This window comes from Podarcis muralis, chromosome 1 (assembly GCF_964188315.1).
Source record: "Podarcis muralis chromosome 1, rPodMur119.hap1.1, whole genome shotgun sequence".
NCBI lineage: Eukaryota > Metazoa > Chordata > Lepidosauria > Squamata > Lacertidae > Podarcis > Podarcis muralis.
In genome coordinates, this window is record NC_135655.1 from 45,670,526 (window position 1) to 45,685,266 (window position 14,741).

The window sequence follows — 14,741 nt, forward strand, 5'->3', positions numbered from 1 at the left end:
CATAAGGGCTGGCATTTTTGTTTGTTTGTTTACATTTAGTCTGGATTTCCCCTTAATGTGGAAAATCAGATATGTAAAACTAGCCCAGTGGACACCTGCAACTGCTCCCAGCTTGTTAGTGCAATTTTTAGGGTGAGTGTTTTGTCATGTGTTTCAGTAAAGGTAAAGGGACCCCTGACCATTAGGTCCAGTCGCAGACGACTCTGGGGTTGCGGCACTCATCTCGCTCTATAGGCCGAGGGAGCCGGCGTACAACTTCCGGGTCATGTGGCCAGCATGACTAAGCCGCTTCTGGCGAACCAGAGCAGCGAACGGAAATGCCGTTTGCCTTCCCGCCGGAGCGGTCCCTATTTATCTACTTGCACTTTGACGTGCTTTCGAACTGCTAGGTTGGCAGGAGCAGGGACCGAGCAAAGGGAGCTCACCCCGTTGCAGGGATTCGAACCGCTGACCTTCTGATTGGCAAGTCCAAGGCTCTGTGGTTTAGACCACAGCGCCACCCGTGTTGTCCCTAATGTTTCAGTAGGTTGTCCCGTTTTGTTTCCAGTTGCCCCAGATAACAATACAAGACTCCTATTTCTACTGATTGCCTCACATCTGGTTTGGAGGAGAGATTCTCTCAATATCTCCTGAGAGGTTGTAATCACTGTATGAACACCTGACCCCCCTTTAATTAAGAAACAAACAAACAAACAAACAAACAAACAAACAAACACAGAGGTATTTGACAAGACCCACAGTATTTTAAAAATTATCCCCTGTCCAAAGCCCCACCCTTCATTTTGCCCCCAATAAAACATGGTAGCTAGCTGAACAAGGCTGGCTATGCTGGCTCATGTACAATTATTAGGATGCAATTTCTTCAGGTATGCAGAGGTATAGAAATACCTGTGTTCATGCCTGTAATTTAAAAAGGTAGTGGATGCCAGGGGAGAAGTAACGGAGGGGAGAGACCAAAAAGCAACAACCCTGGTGTGGATGACAAGTAGTAGAACACTCATGAATATCCATTACAGGGGTGGGGAGAGGAATGTGTGGAAGCTAGCATGTCTAACACACACACACACACACACACACACAGAAAAAGTAGATCCCGACGACTCATTTATGATACCAGGTCCCTATCTGGAAGTACCCAAAGTGTCCTTAACAGTTCAGTCCTCAAAAGTCCAGTGATTAGGTTTCACATACATGCCTGCTGAGTGTGTTCACTCAAAAGTTAGTCTCATTGAGTTCCATAGGCTTCACTGCCAAGTAAGCATGCATGGGATTTCAGCTTACTCTCAAGTGGGTATGATTTCAGCCTTTAGACACATCAAAAATCTTTCAGCTCCTCTTCTGGGTAATTCATTTGCAGACTCATGTAATTAGCCACAGGTAAACTCAGACGTCTTGGTGTCTTTCCCAGAAATGGGGCTCCGTCTCCACTCCTTTCCCTTGCAGTCAGAAGATCTGCTGCCTCCGAGAAGTTCCTTCGCTGCTTCGGAGCACTTATATGTGCTTTAATGAAATGTAGGCGAAGCTCCCTCCCTCCCGCTCCCATTTCTCATGTCAAAAGATCAGAGAGGTCAGGTCTCAACACGCTACACCCAGACGATCACGCTTCCAAAAAGTTGCTTTGAGTGAAACAAACAGGCGGTCGGTTTGGCCACTGTGCATTATGTAACTAGTGCACTGGCTGCAGAAGCTGGATGACTGACACAGAGAAATTCCTGGCGGAGGGGGAAGGGTGCTGCCCTGAAGTCACTGTAATTACCGAGCGGCGTTCCAAGAAACCTAAAGGGGAAAGTGGCTGGAGATCAAGGGAAACAAAATGGAGACCACCATGTTTTGTTTTGGGTTTTTTTAATAACCCGAACAACTAGAACGTGCAACTGCAGAAGTGAGGGTCAGCACACATGTAATTTCCCCCCCCCCCCCTGATTAAATGGCACGAACCCAATCCTTGCATATGAATAGTTGGTGGTGGTGGAGGAGATGCTCTTCGGGAAACGAGAAGCTATGGAAACAATGAACGAACTATGTTTCACCCCCGCGCGCGCACACCCACCCCACGCTCGCCTCTGTGCGTGTGCGGTTTTGTTTGGTTTTTTAAAAGACCCAAACTATTATTAAAAACTCTTGAAACTCCCCGCTATCTAAGTTCGAGCGCCGATTGCCCCTCTGCCGCGTCGCTGCCCCTTTAAGACCTGCTCTCTTAACAGTTGCACAGAAAGGGAGTGACCTCTGGGCTTTGACAGCTCCCCTAATAACTAGCAGAACCCTGGCTCCGCCCTCGGAGTTTGATTGGGCGGCGGGCCGGTATCCACTTTCTCGATTGGCCGAGCGCTTCCCCTGAGCGAACCTTTAGAACTCCGAGACACAATATTCTGTTACATTGTAGCAAAATGGCGACTGTCATTCACAACCCCCTGAAAGCGTAAGTAGGAATCAAAAATGTACATATTCCGCGTGGTTTAAATATGAAAAAGGGCGCCTTTCCGATGCATGCTGCCAGACTGAACCGGGCGTCTCCAGACTCCCAGCTGCTCTATCCTTCCTCGCTCTTTTCTTTCCTATCTCCTCCTCTCTCTTTCTCTCTCTCTTTTTTGTGCAACACACACGAAGTCTCTCGCTCGGTAATTAATAAGAAATTGTTACGTCCGCGTCCTGCTTAATTGATTGGCGGTGATGAAAAGAAAGCGGAGTTTCTGGGCGCTGAGGCACCGGCGCCGCTCGCAGCTCTCGGGGCTTTTTCGGCTCTCGGGAACGGCAAGGTTTTGACGGATCCCCGAGGGGGTGCGTTGCACTTGACAGAGTCCTGCGCGCGGCGTCCGGGCTGCCTTTGCAGCGCTATCAGCGTCCAGCACAGAAAGATCGATTGGTGGGAACCGGGCAAACAAGGACTGGCTTGGAAAACGCTCGGGTTGCAGTTTCGGGAGTTGTTTTTTCTCCTGTTTGCAGAACTGGGATGGCTTGAAAGCTGCGGGAGGGAAGGAGTTTGAGTCGCCAGCGTTTGGCTGGCTCGTTGTTGGCAAAAGGGCAGCACGGATCTTTTCATGGCAGGACAGTAGGGACATATTAGCCATTACACTTGTGTGTGTGTGTGTATATATGGGGAGAGAGAGACCGACTTGTTCTAGATGAATGACTCGGGTTGGTGGCTGGCTGCTTTTGATAAAGCGCAGGAAGTCCGGCGATCTGCTTTGCATACCGTTCGATATATTTTTTTTTTCGCTTTTAAAAGTAGAGGATGCCGGAGCTCGATTCTGGAATGCATCCACTCGGTGGACGCCGCCAGGGTGCAATTGGGGGTGAAATCTGGCTGCTCTCCAGATCATCCAGAAAGCCCCGGTGTGCAGGTTCTGGGGGCAGCCCTACTACGTCGGGGGCGGGGTGCGTGTGCGTCTTCCTAACCCTGGTGGTTAAAGGCGGGTAGTTTTCTTCAGAACCTCCCCGGTTTTTCCTTCTGGTCTGCAGCACACACAGCCAGCTTAATCCCTCCAGGCATTAAAGGGAGAGCGGGATTTGGCAGCGCGACTGGGGATGGCGGGGCTTTTCCTTAACCTTTTCAGGGTTACTTCTGCGCTCGAAGGAACCGGCGCTCAGCTGCAACGGGGACTGGATCGGATCAGGGATCCTGGCGTGGTAGTGGCGGAGGGGAGGGAAGCCCCTTTGGGGCTGCTTCGCTACCACTCGCTGAAGTTATCCGGCACGGGGTCCTGCCACCTTTCAGCCTTCCTTCCTCCGATCGGGGAAAAACACACACACTTCGGAGGGGTGTTCCGGGGATACTTGCTGATGTGAATGGATGGGAGGAGGGGAGAGTAAACCCGAGGAAGATGCAGCCTTAATTTGGGACGGCGGTGGGGGTTGGGGAGAGAGGATGCACGGCGAGCTGTCATATTTAAATAACTGACATCTCCCCTCCCCCCTTTCCCTTTCTGGAATGAAATATTTGCATAATGAGACCCTTTCCTTTAGTGAATTCTAAGCAGGACCGTCAGGGAAGCGGCAGCTGCGATTTTCAGATCATTAGCGAGCGATCCCCTTCCTGCGATGGTGTGGGAGGAGAGAGCGGGGCCACACAAAAGTCGGTGGCCAAAAGCGGATGGACGATGCAGCTTCCCAGCAAAGTTTAAAAACACCGTATTTGTCACATCCGTATCTCGCCCTTCCTCCGAGTGGCTCGGGGCGGCGCACGTGGTTTTTATGAAAATAGATTGCTAAAAAAAAATCCTCATAGCAAACCTGAGAGCTAGGTAAGATTAGAGCAGACGGTGAGCTTCGTGACCGTAGGAGCCAACTCCTTAGAGGCCGAGGTCTCTTCGCCCCCCCTCCATTTGAGGGGGACGGCCCCCCCCAGTTGATGGGCATTGCCATGCAAATAGTGTGCGTGAGCTGCATCTTGTGATCGATTATGCGGGGTGGGGGTTACCCCCCGCAATATTTTATTCAAGTGGGCACCCCTGTTCGTGACTACTGAGGGCTGGGCGAGGGTGAACCCACACCTCCTCAGCCCTGATCCAGACAGCATGCGCTTACATCTTGTGGAAGGGATCTGGAGTTATGCTCGCTTGGAGTCGCAAGTGTTACGTCGGTTTCAGGGGGGCGAGGTCGCTCAGTCCTCCTTGCTGAAACCCCCAAGTGCAGCAGTTAGTGGCCGCCTTGACAGCTCAGCCAGCCCTGCCCCCTATTGCCTGCGCGGTCCCGATGCAACCCTTGCACCTGAGTCAGCCCAGTATTTGACTCCTGCTTGCACAGATCCGCTGGGAGAGCAGCACCACTCCCGGGCATGTTTACTCGGAAGTAAGCCCCGATGGCCATAGGCTTGCCAAGCCCACAGCCGCCAGCACGAAGCCACTACCATAAAGGCTGAGTGGAAGTTTCTTTTCGAGGAGCCACTTCCGGAGGGGCTCCCTCGAAGGAAGGGCAATATTTTCATCGCGAGCCTGGAAGGGGGCGGGAGGCGCGTGGGGGGTGGATCCGGAGTCGGGCCTCGCTGACATCATTGGTGCAAACGAAGCGTGTGCGCCCGGCGAAGTAGCAGAAGTGGGAAGCCGCTCCTCGTGCGGCGCTATTAAATTTCTTCGCGCCCAGCAACCTTGTGCATCAATCATTTCCTGCCCCTCCACGTGACCCGTTGGGAGCCCTTCGCTGCCCGCCGATGAATTCATCTTGCGGCCCCGAGTTCGCCCCCCGCCGACTCTCTCCCGCTCTTTTAAAGGGGCAGAACCAGGCTTTTAATATAATTAGCCCTCTCCTCTCCTTTCAACACCGCCCCCCCCCCCGCGCGGGGGTGATCGGAAAGGAAACAATAGGCAGCGCGCGGACCAAAGATGCTTTCCTAGGAATGGGTGTGTGTGTGTGTGTGTGGCGTTACTGTCCATTTTCCAGATTCACAACTTGCGCCGTTTTTAGTGCGCGTTAGTTAAACGCAGTTAAATACTGTAGAACGTTTCTTTCTTCTGGAAAAGTTGCTCATCAGGATAAACCGTATAAATATATACCGGCCATATAAATATACATCTTATGAGGGCAAAGGCAGTTAAGACACATAAGGGGGGGCAGAGAGGGGGGGTCGCATCGCGCTGCGTCTCAGCCCCGGTGTGTCCTTCCTTCCTGACAATGAAAGGAAGCCGAGCATCCTCTGCATTTTGATTACGATGCCTCAAAACAACTGGCGTCCCCGTCTCCCCTGGCAAAGAAACTGGCCTCGAAAAGGTTTTCCTGGTCACCATCGGTATCGCTCGACCTCCCAAATCAGCGCCCCCCTTAAACTCTTTGTATCCTTGGTGCATAACAATCCCTTCGTTTTCAGTCTAACACCGAACTAGGCAGCGCTATTAATTCCACGTGGGGAATATAAAGTACTGCATTTCCAGTCCCGCCGGATACTCGGAAGAAATACTTTGAAGTTCCCAACTGGAGGCACTGGGGGCCCTTTTCTGTTTGTTTTCAATTTCACAGTGCTCTCCTCCTCCTCCTCCTCCTCCTCCTCCTCCTCCTCCTCCTCCTCCTCCTCCTCCTTTCCTGCAATAGCGATGCCTCCGCAGATCCTTTTGGGTGTCTCCGGCGCTTCTCCGCTTTCCCTCCCTCTCTTCTGGGATTCAGCCAATGGTGTGACTGCCCATTGTGTTGTTTCTCCCGCTGAACACCTTGTTTGCCCACACGGTGCGAAGAGGCAGGGAGCATCTAGAGGGCTGGAAGGCTGGGATTCCTGAACCTGGGCTGTAGGGGGGGGGGAGGCTAAGAATGGGCAAATGCCTACCTTGGATAAAGATGGACTACCTACCTGTTCTTGTCTGAATTGGAAAAAATAGACTCCTCAAGGGAGGCTTATTTCTGGTGGTGAAGGCGGTAACATGTGAGACAATTTGTGCAACCCTCTCCTCCCTCCCTTTTGACCCCAAATCTCTGTTGACCCTCCTTTATTCACCTTCTATTTTTCCCTTTTCCTTTCTGGGACTGCCTTTGATCAAGAAAGGGAAGCTGGCGCTATCTGGACAAAACTTGCAGGATCAAGCAGCCATAAACAACTGAGACTTTTTACATTTGCTTGTTTTGGAAACTTATTGTCTGTCTGTCTGTCTGTCTGTCTGTCTCCAGTAGGGTGTCCCTCTCCACCCTGTATTTGCTTGCCATTGCCTTATTTTAACACCCTGGAGGGCGGGGATTAAATGATGTTCTTATCACTGCCTGTATTTGGATTCTGCAGTGTCTTCTGTTGGTTGTCTGTTGATGGTTGTTGATATTGACCTCATAGTGGACAGTTGGGACAGCTGGCATCCACCTGCCTCAGGAGACAATGGAGGAGTGTGCCTTTGGGAGTAAAGTTAAACTGTTGAAAGGCTGCAGGCGCCTGCTGTGGAGACCAATATGGGAGTGACATGCATTGTTGCAGCTGCGCTCCTCTCTTCTCTCTGCGCTCCTCCCAGCAGTCATTCCTCCTCTGGTCACTACTATACATACACAACCTGTTTGTCTCCAGGCCCTGTGGCCACCTGAAGTCTGAAGAGATGTCCTTGCTCACGCAAGACATAATTTGTCCCCCGGCTCATCTTCATCCCTGGATAACTCACCTTCTTTCTTCCTCCCAGCAATCTCCTGCGGTTCCTGCTCATGAGAAGTGCTAAGAAAGTTTTATAGAATTCCCCTCTGTTCCTGCTGTACTACCAGGGGTCGGTGCCCGAGGCTACGTACATGCCATACATTTAAAGCACATGACTCTTCTCAAAGAATCCTGGGGATTGTAGCTTTTTGAGGGGTAAACTGCACTTCCCAGGATTCTTTGGGGGAAGACATGTGCTTTAAATGTATGGTCCGTAGGCAGCCTCACCAATGCAATCTTCCTGATCTCCATTCTGATCTCATTGGGAGAGAGAATCAGCCTCCAATGTAATCAAACAATCACAAAATGAATGACGGTTCACTTTCACAGGCTCCACTCTTTACAATTTCCCCAGTATTCCCTTGGGAATGCCAGCGTAAACGTTGCTTGCACTAGGGAATTCCCACCCTTTCCCTCCCCTACAGGCCTATGCTACCTTCCAAAAACCTCTCCTCAGTTAAGTCAGGGGTCCTTAGTAAAGGGCTGGGATGTGGAGCAGGGTATTGCTCTCCTCTGCTGACCAAAGATGCTTTTGCCTGATTGCAGACTATTCCACACCCCATCTCCTGTAGTGCTCTGTCCCACATTCCAGCCTACAATGAGCATCCCGTGAACACTGGAAGTGGCCTTTTGAGGGTTGCAGGAGCCGAGAGTGGGGAGACAGGTCGAGAGTTCACTGGGGCAAGTGTCCCTTCTGGTCATACTAGCAGAACTGGGTACAACTCAGTGTTTATGTGGAATACATACATATGTGTACCAATACACACACACAAAATTTGGGATAACATGTCATGCACCTGACAAAATGGAGCATAGCACATGAAAGCTTAAGCCACAATATATCTGCTAGTCCTTACGGTGCCCTGAGAGTCTTCTTGTGTGCGTGCTGATGAAATCAGCAGCCATCATGTGCTTAGTAACTAACATGCCTCAAACCATTGCCAGGCTTAACAGGCCTGAAAACAAAGAATAAAAAAGAAGAATGTAGTCACACAGAAGTGTCCAAGCCAGCCTGGGCTAGTTCATTTGCATGGAGGTGGCTGCTGTGTGTCTGAACCAAGCCTGAGGACTCTCATTGGTGAAGGAAACAAAAAGACCCCCTAAATATGATCATGCCTTGATCTAAACCTGCACTGTGATGAAGTACAGATGAAGATAATTGTACTTTAAAACAAACAAACAAACAAACAAAAAAACCCACTGGAGTTTAATAGCTACCTGCTTGCTGGTTCAAAAACACACGTCTGGCATTGAGTAGTCCTTTCAGCAGATGTTAATCATTTAAAAAAATAGAGTCTTGAGGCTTAAATCTATGGAGCAATGTGCCAGCAGAGATGCAGCTGGGATGGAGAATAACAGCACATTGTCACAATCTGATGGTGGTCATGAGCCAATCCAAAATATTATGCTAAAGCAACAGCTCTGCTGTGTTAGCAATTATGCAAGTGACAATTGCCACTGTTTAATGTAAGCAGATGGGGCTCCTGGGGCTCGCCAACCTGGGAGGGTAGCCCATCTAGGAGAAGGAAAACTCTGATCCCAAACCTCTGCTGCCCTGCACACTATCTGCAGGAGAAGAAAAGATTAAGGAGTAAACCCTTCACAAATCTGGTCCCTAGTGATTGCGCGTCATTTGGATGTGCCTAAATTGGTCATTGCCTGTATTAAATTTCTATACCGCCCTTCATCCAAGGATAACATGGCAGTTCATGATATAAAAACGCACAAATACATAACATAGTAACAAACAAAAACAATATCCCCACCCCACATTGATGATTAAATTAGTCAGAGGCATGGGAGAAGAGAAATGTTTCCCCCCACTGCTTAAATATATGTAACAAAGGCTCCAGGCAACCCTCACAGGTCCAACAAGGCTCTTCTTACATTCTTAACTTCTGTGGCTCTCGACATTTAGAAATGCTTTTTGAAATGCATCCCACTTATAATTTGTTTCAGAAGCAAAACCACCCTAATCAGTAAAGCTCTGTCATCCTTGTATCTTTGACCTCTTGGAAAAGTGTTGGATAAATATAGCTGCAAGATATGTGAGTGGATGTGGATGCTGAACGAAATGGGCTAGAGATAGGAAATGAGAACTGCTATGAGCTGGGGGAAGGGTGTACTATTGGGGAATCTGGAAAATGACAGGTTCCCCTTTTATTTAGTTGCATGAATGACTTGATTAGTTGCTTAAAGGTAAAGGGACCCTGACCATTAGGTCCAGTCGTGACCAACTCTGGGGTTGTGGCGCTCATCTCACTTTATTGGCTGAGGGAGCCAGCGTACAGCTTCCGGGTCATGTGGCCAGCATGACTAAGCCGCTTCTGGCGAACCAGAGCAGCGCACAGAAACGCCGTTTACCTTCTCGCCTTTGACGTGCTTTCAAACTGCTAGGTTGGCAGGAGCAGGGACCGAGCAACGGGAGCTCACCCCGTCGTGGGGATTCAAACCGCTGACCTTCTGATTGGCAAGTCCTAGGCTCTGTGGTTTAACCCACAGTGCCACCTGCGTCCCTGATTAGTTGCTTAGTGCTTTTGTAATTTGTTTCCTCAAAATTCAAGTCTTGCACAGCCCATCGATGGAGTTGGCGTCATAAATTTGTCATGGGGTGGGAAAGGAATTTCTCAAAGCCTCTACATTTGTTTATACATACTGTATTCTCCTCCCCTCCCCCCATCCCCAAAGCCCCAATAATAGGCTTGGATGGGAATAACATTCAAGGGACATGGAAATCAAAATTGTTGCAAGAATTCTAAGCTACAAATCCTCCCTATTTGTTGGGGTGTTAGAGGAAAGGATTTTCATAGTAATGGGGAACATATTTGGGGAAAGTTTTCGAATTGTGTTAAATGGGTTCCACATTCAATCTTTTTCAAAGAAAGTCTGCAGAAATAATGGGTTCTTGCACTTAAGTATGACTAAAATCAATGGGACAAGGTAACTTCTGGTGAGACTGTCTCAACAATTTCAATGAGATTTAAGTACAATGTAACGTTCTGAGGGTGTTATGAGATGAAGTGGGCTTTCCACATTGCACACTTATCCTGGGAGATGAATCACAATGGATTATTAAGCAATGGACTCTAGATTTTATCAGTCTGTGTTCTGATCACATGTTTGCAATCTAGGCATGTGGTTTTGTGAGTGTTTTGATGTATGTTGTCAGTTACCCTACACTTTCTAATTCAGTTTCTGGTCATTCGACTGCTGCTTCAGTGAGGTCTGGAGACAACATCCGGGCAGTATAACCAGCTTCAGCAATTTGCTTTCTTTATCAATCCTTTAATAGTGCAGCGAGCAAGTTATGAAATAGGACTGCCTAATAACAATTCACATGTCACATTGTACACTCCTTTGTGATAATCACAGGGTGTTCTATTCGGAACAGAAACATGTGAACAACTCATAGGCTAAACTAGTAGAAACAACACCAAACCAATATTAATCAGAAACAAGCAAGTATTGTGGGGTTGCATAGGGCAGGTATCTTCAACTTTTCCAGGACCCAAACATGCATTTGGGGATCCATTTCTTAATCTTTTACCATACATTTGCATGGTGGTAGTGCTTCTACAGTGACCCGCTTTGAATCAGGTCAAGCCATGACCCACCAGTTGAAGACCAGTGGCGGAGGTTTTCAACCTTTCTGAGTCCATGGCTCCCTTGACCAACTCCTTTGGTACCCCTGTGGGGCTCAGGAGCACAGTTATGTCACGCCTTGCCTACGGAGCTGGCAGCCTCTCACCCTTTTTCTAACACCCTCCCTCGTGGAGTGTTCACTCAGCCTCCTCTCCTCTCCCCTCTCTTTGGGAGTCTTCCATGCAGCTGCTGCTGCCATCCCTGGTCTCTGAGCTGCCACCCCATCCCTTCCAGAGGCACCGTTTGCCTGCAGAGCTAGTAGCCAGAGCTGCTGCAATAAACAGCTGTGCAAGCCTTGGGGAAGCCAGATGCGAAAGGGCATCAGAGGAGGGGGAGGGAAGGAAAGAGGGACAGCGGCCAGTGCTGCCTGCAGCACCCCTGACCATCATTCAAGGCACCCCAGGGTGCCACAGCACACTGGTTGAAAACCACTTGCATAGGGATTTGTGCTTGTGGTGTTATATGGGCAGTTATAAATAAAGAAGAGTTTGGATTTGATATCCTGCTTTATCACTACCTGAAGGAGTCTCAAAGCGGCTAACATTTTCCTTTCCCTTCCTCCCCCACAACAAACACTCTGTGAGGTGAGTGGGGCTGAGAGACTTCAGAGAAGTGTGACTAGCCCAAGGTCACCCAGCAGCTGCATGTGGAGGAGCAGAGACGCGAACCCAGTTCCCCAGATTATGAATCTACCGCTCTTAACCACTACACCACACTGGCTGTCAGGCTTTCAATAGCATTTGCTCTTGGGTGGGGGTCATACCGCTTTGTTTGCAATAGGTGTATGTCCTGTAGTTTCCTGCTAACATCCTGTAACTTTTAATACCACAAATGTTCCGAGGTTATGGTTTCTTTGTGTCCCTCCAGACTGCAATAATGCGGTGACATTAGGGAAGCATCCAAAGCCACAACTCTGTCCAGGAGGCCACAGTGCGCTCGCTACCTGTGTGATGAATAACTAACCAATTCCATTAGTTTTCTCTGCTGGAACTGTTTGAGGAGCACAAGTTGTAACACGGTAGTAGCCTTCTGAACCCAGAACAAGAGAAGTGGGATGGCGTAGAAAAGCAATAGTTTATTTTCCTTTTGAATGAGAACATAACAAAGGAGAAGCATGTTGTAATCAAATTTTAAATAGTTCTCTCTTAAGCCACTGCAAGAAGCCCTGGTCAGGAATTTTTCATGACATGGTTTATAGCCTAAAAGAGCCCGTTCGAGCCACAGATTCCAAGCCAATGGCCTCAAGGAAGGATTTAATTTAGTGTCTCTGAAGTTTTTGGCATGGCCTCCAATACACCAATTCTCCCCTCATATGGGAATAGCTGATGAAGTTCAGCAAAATGCATCTTAGGTCACACTTTCCCTGGCTGGGTGTTGTAATGTAAGCAAAATACAACTTCAGCCGCTGTGAATCATTTGATGGCATGTTCAGCAGTGCCCAGAACTGTTGCATCTTGGCAGAGAATGAGATGACAAATTCCACAGCCGTATGGTGTGAATGTAATCACAACAGGGTGTTTCCACTGAATCTTGACTGGTTTCTTATGGCACTTGCTCCTCAGGCAACTCCTTTGGGGTGTTACTGATGTGGGCTGCTTCACCCAATTATTTATATTTCATCAAAAGCTGGTGTTCAATGTTATATTTTTTAATTCTGCAGAGTCTAGTTACAGGGCGTGCAATTCTTCACTGAATGGAGGTACTAAAACAAAATGGTTTTATCTTTATTCAGTTTATGGGATCAATGTTGTGAAAGATCCCAGTTTGCTAAGAACTGCTTAGCCTTGCTTCTTATAAGTAACCCAACTGAAATAAATGGGAATTATAGCCAACATTTTGCAGGATGAAGGGCAAATAATAATTCGCTTCTAGCAATGGAAGTAATACAGCTCACCTTGCCGCTCTTACATAGATCTGTTGGTCTCACCTGCACTAAATATTGAAATATTATGCTAAAAGCTTAATTGCCTAATATTGATTATAACTTGCATTACACTCCCCCCCCCCTTGTTGTCTCAATTCCAGATTTATGGGTTTGGTCATGGTTTCTTAGTGCTGAGGAAAATGCATTCTGCACATGCTCAGTGTCCCCGTCTTACTGCACATCTCCCAGGACTGAGTCTTGCCATGACAGTGGTGTGTTGGGGTTCAGAAGTTCTGAGATTGGGGAACCCAGATTCAAATAATACCTTAATCCTCTCCTTTTCCCTCCCAATGCCTTTTATAGTGGTACCTCGGGTTAAGAACTTAATTTGTTCTGGAGGTCCGTTCTTAACCTGAAACTGTTCTTAACCTGAAGCACCACTTTAGCTAATGGGGCCTCCTGTTGCCGCCGCACGATTTCTGTTCTCATCCTGAAGCAAAGTTCTTAACCTGAGGTGCTATTTCTGGGTTGGCAGAGCCTGTAACCTGAAGCGTCTGTAACCTGAGGTACCACTCTATTCTATTCCTGGGTCAGTTTTATCTGAGAGATTGACAATGGGCTGCTTAACAACCAGAGAGTTTCTTTGTCCTGGTCACCTTCACATGGGATGATGGTTATAACCCAGCATGCCATTTTGCAAATCAGGGGGCTTCCCTTAAGGCATTGCCTAGTTCCAGAAATAGCTATGGGGTGGCTGCTTGTGACTGGGGCCTTATGCATTTGGCATTGTACCCCACTTTACAGAGACTGAGAGTGATTCTTGTGGTGGTTGAAAGAGGCGCAGCCCCATCAGCTGATGTTTCAGCTCATTACCACCTGAAGAACGGAAATCTTTTTAATATAAATTTTTATTAATTTTCCAACATAAATAAAAAACAATACAATAAACAATACATAAACACACAAACATATAAACACGTATAATTTCACAACCTCTTTTTCATAAACCTTACTTCCCCGACTTCCCCATACCTCCCCCTTCTGCATCCCTATTTCAAAATTTCTTCAGCAACCCCTCGCTTCAATTGACTGATTACTCATTTTCTTTTTTCCCCCCTTTCTTCTATTACTTAATCAAATTACAGCTGTAATTCTATATTTTCTTAACCTTGACATTTTAGCACTCATCAATTTTACAACAATTTTTAAGGTAAACTTTAAATTTCTCCCAATCTTCATCCACCGTCTCTTTTCCTTGGTCTCGGATTCTGCCAGTCATCTCCGCCAATCCCATATAGTCAATCACTTTCGTCTGCCATTCTTCCAGCGTGGGTAGTTCTTGTGTCTTCCAATACTTTGCTAAGAGAATCCTTGCTGCTGTGGTAGAAGAACGGAAATCTTCTACAAGCATTTAGTCTTGGGGAATATTTCTAGCCAGACAGAGGTTAGTAACTAATCACGAAAAATATCTATTGTTATCGTGATGACAGACTTCTTCCTCCTGCCCTCCAATGTATATTCCAAAACACTATGTTCCAAAGGCTAACTAACAGCACAATCCTAGCCATGTCTACTTAGAATTAGGCCCTATTGAATTCCTGGGCTTGCTCACAGGAAAGTGTGGTTTGGACTGCCGCTTAAGAGGAGCTTCGCTTGATGTTACTGTCATTGGCTTAGCTGCTTGGACATCGAGTGGCAGGCCCAGGGAAGGAGAAGACTGCAGAAAGAAAAGAAGCAAGAAGTTGCCTGGAAAAGGCAGGAGGGGAGTGGTTAATCCATAGGCCTGAGGGAAAGCCAGTGAGAGGAGACAGAGGCAAACTACACACAAATGTGAGGAAGCCCTGGTAGCAGGTGCTAAGAAGAAGAAGAAGAAGAAGAAGAAGAAGAAGAAGAAGAAGAAGAAGAAGAAGAAGAAGAGAGGCAGCAGCCTTTGGAGGTTCTGGTTTTCAGCCAGAAAAATGGGAAGGGGATGGTACAAAGATGTACTTAACCCTTTCCCTAAGTAACCCCCCCCTGCCAACTACCTATTTCTACAGGGTCGCTGTTAGGTTTACAAAACACTAACAGCGTGTGCTTCCGGCAGCCAGTTTAGGGGCATAGCTGTCAACGTTTCCCTTTTTTAAAGGGAAATTCCCTTATTCCAAA

At 47.8% G+C, this 14,741-nt stretch overlaps 1 protein-coding gene and 1 long non-coding RNA gene across 4 annotated transcripts in view; both read left to right on the plus strand.

Moving 5' to 3' along the window:
* Nucleotides 1-2,345: 2,345 nt before the first annotated feature.
* Nucleotides 2,346-14,741, plus strand: part of DPF3 (double PHD fingers 3) — a 182,721-nt gene continuing 170,325 nt past the window's right edge. For all 3 annotated transcript variants that reach the window (XR_003706047.2, XM_028724639.2, XM_077927461.1), the window contains exon 1: nucleotides 2,346-2,419. Coding sequence is in view for 2 of the 3 variants with exons in the window: in XM_028724639.2 (XP_028580472.1) it covers nucleotides 2,388-2,419 (32 nt within the window). In the remaining variant the exon portion in view is untranslated. The remainder of the gene's footprint in view (nucleotides 2,420-14,741) is intronic.
* LOC144327525 (uncharacterized) lies at nucleotides 2,431-6,683 on the plus strand. Its single transcript, XR_013392631.1, has 2 exons — nucleotides 2,431-5,336; nucleotides 6,463-6,683. It is a non-coding gene; the product is annotated as an uncharacterized LOC144327525 (long non-coding RNA).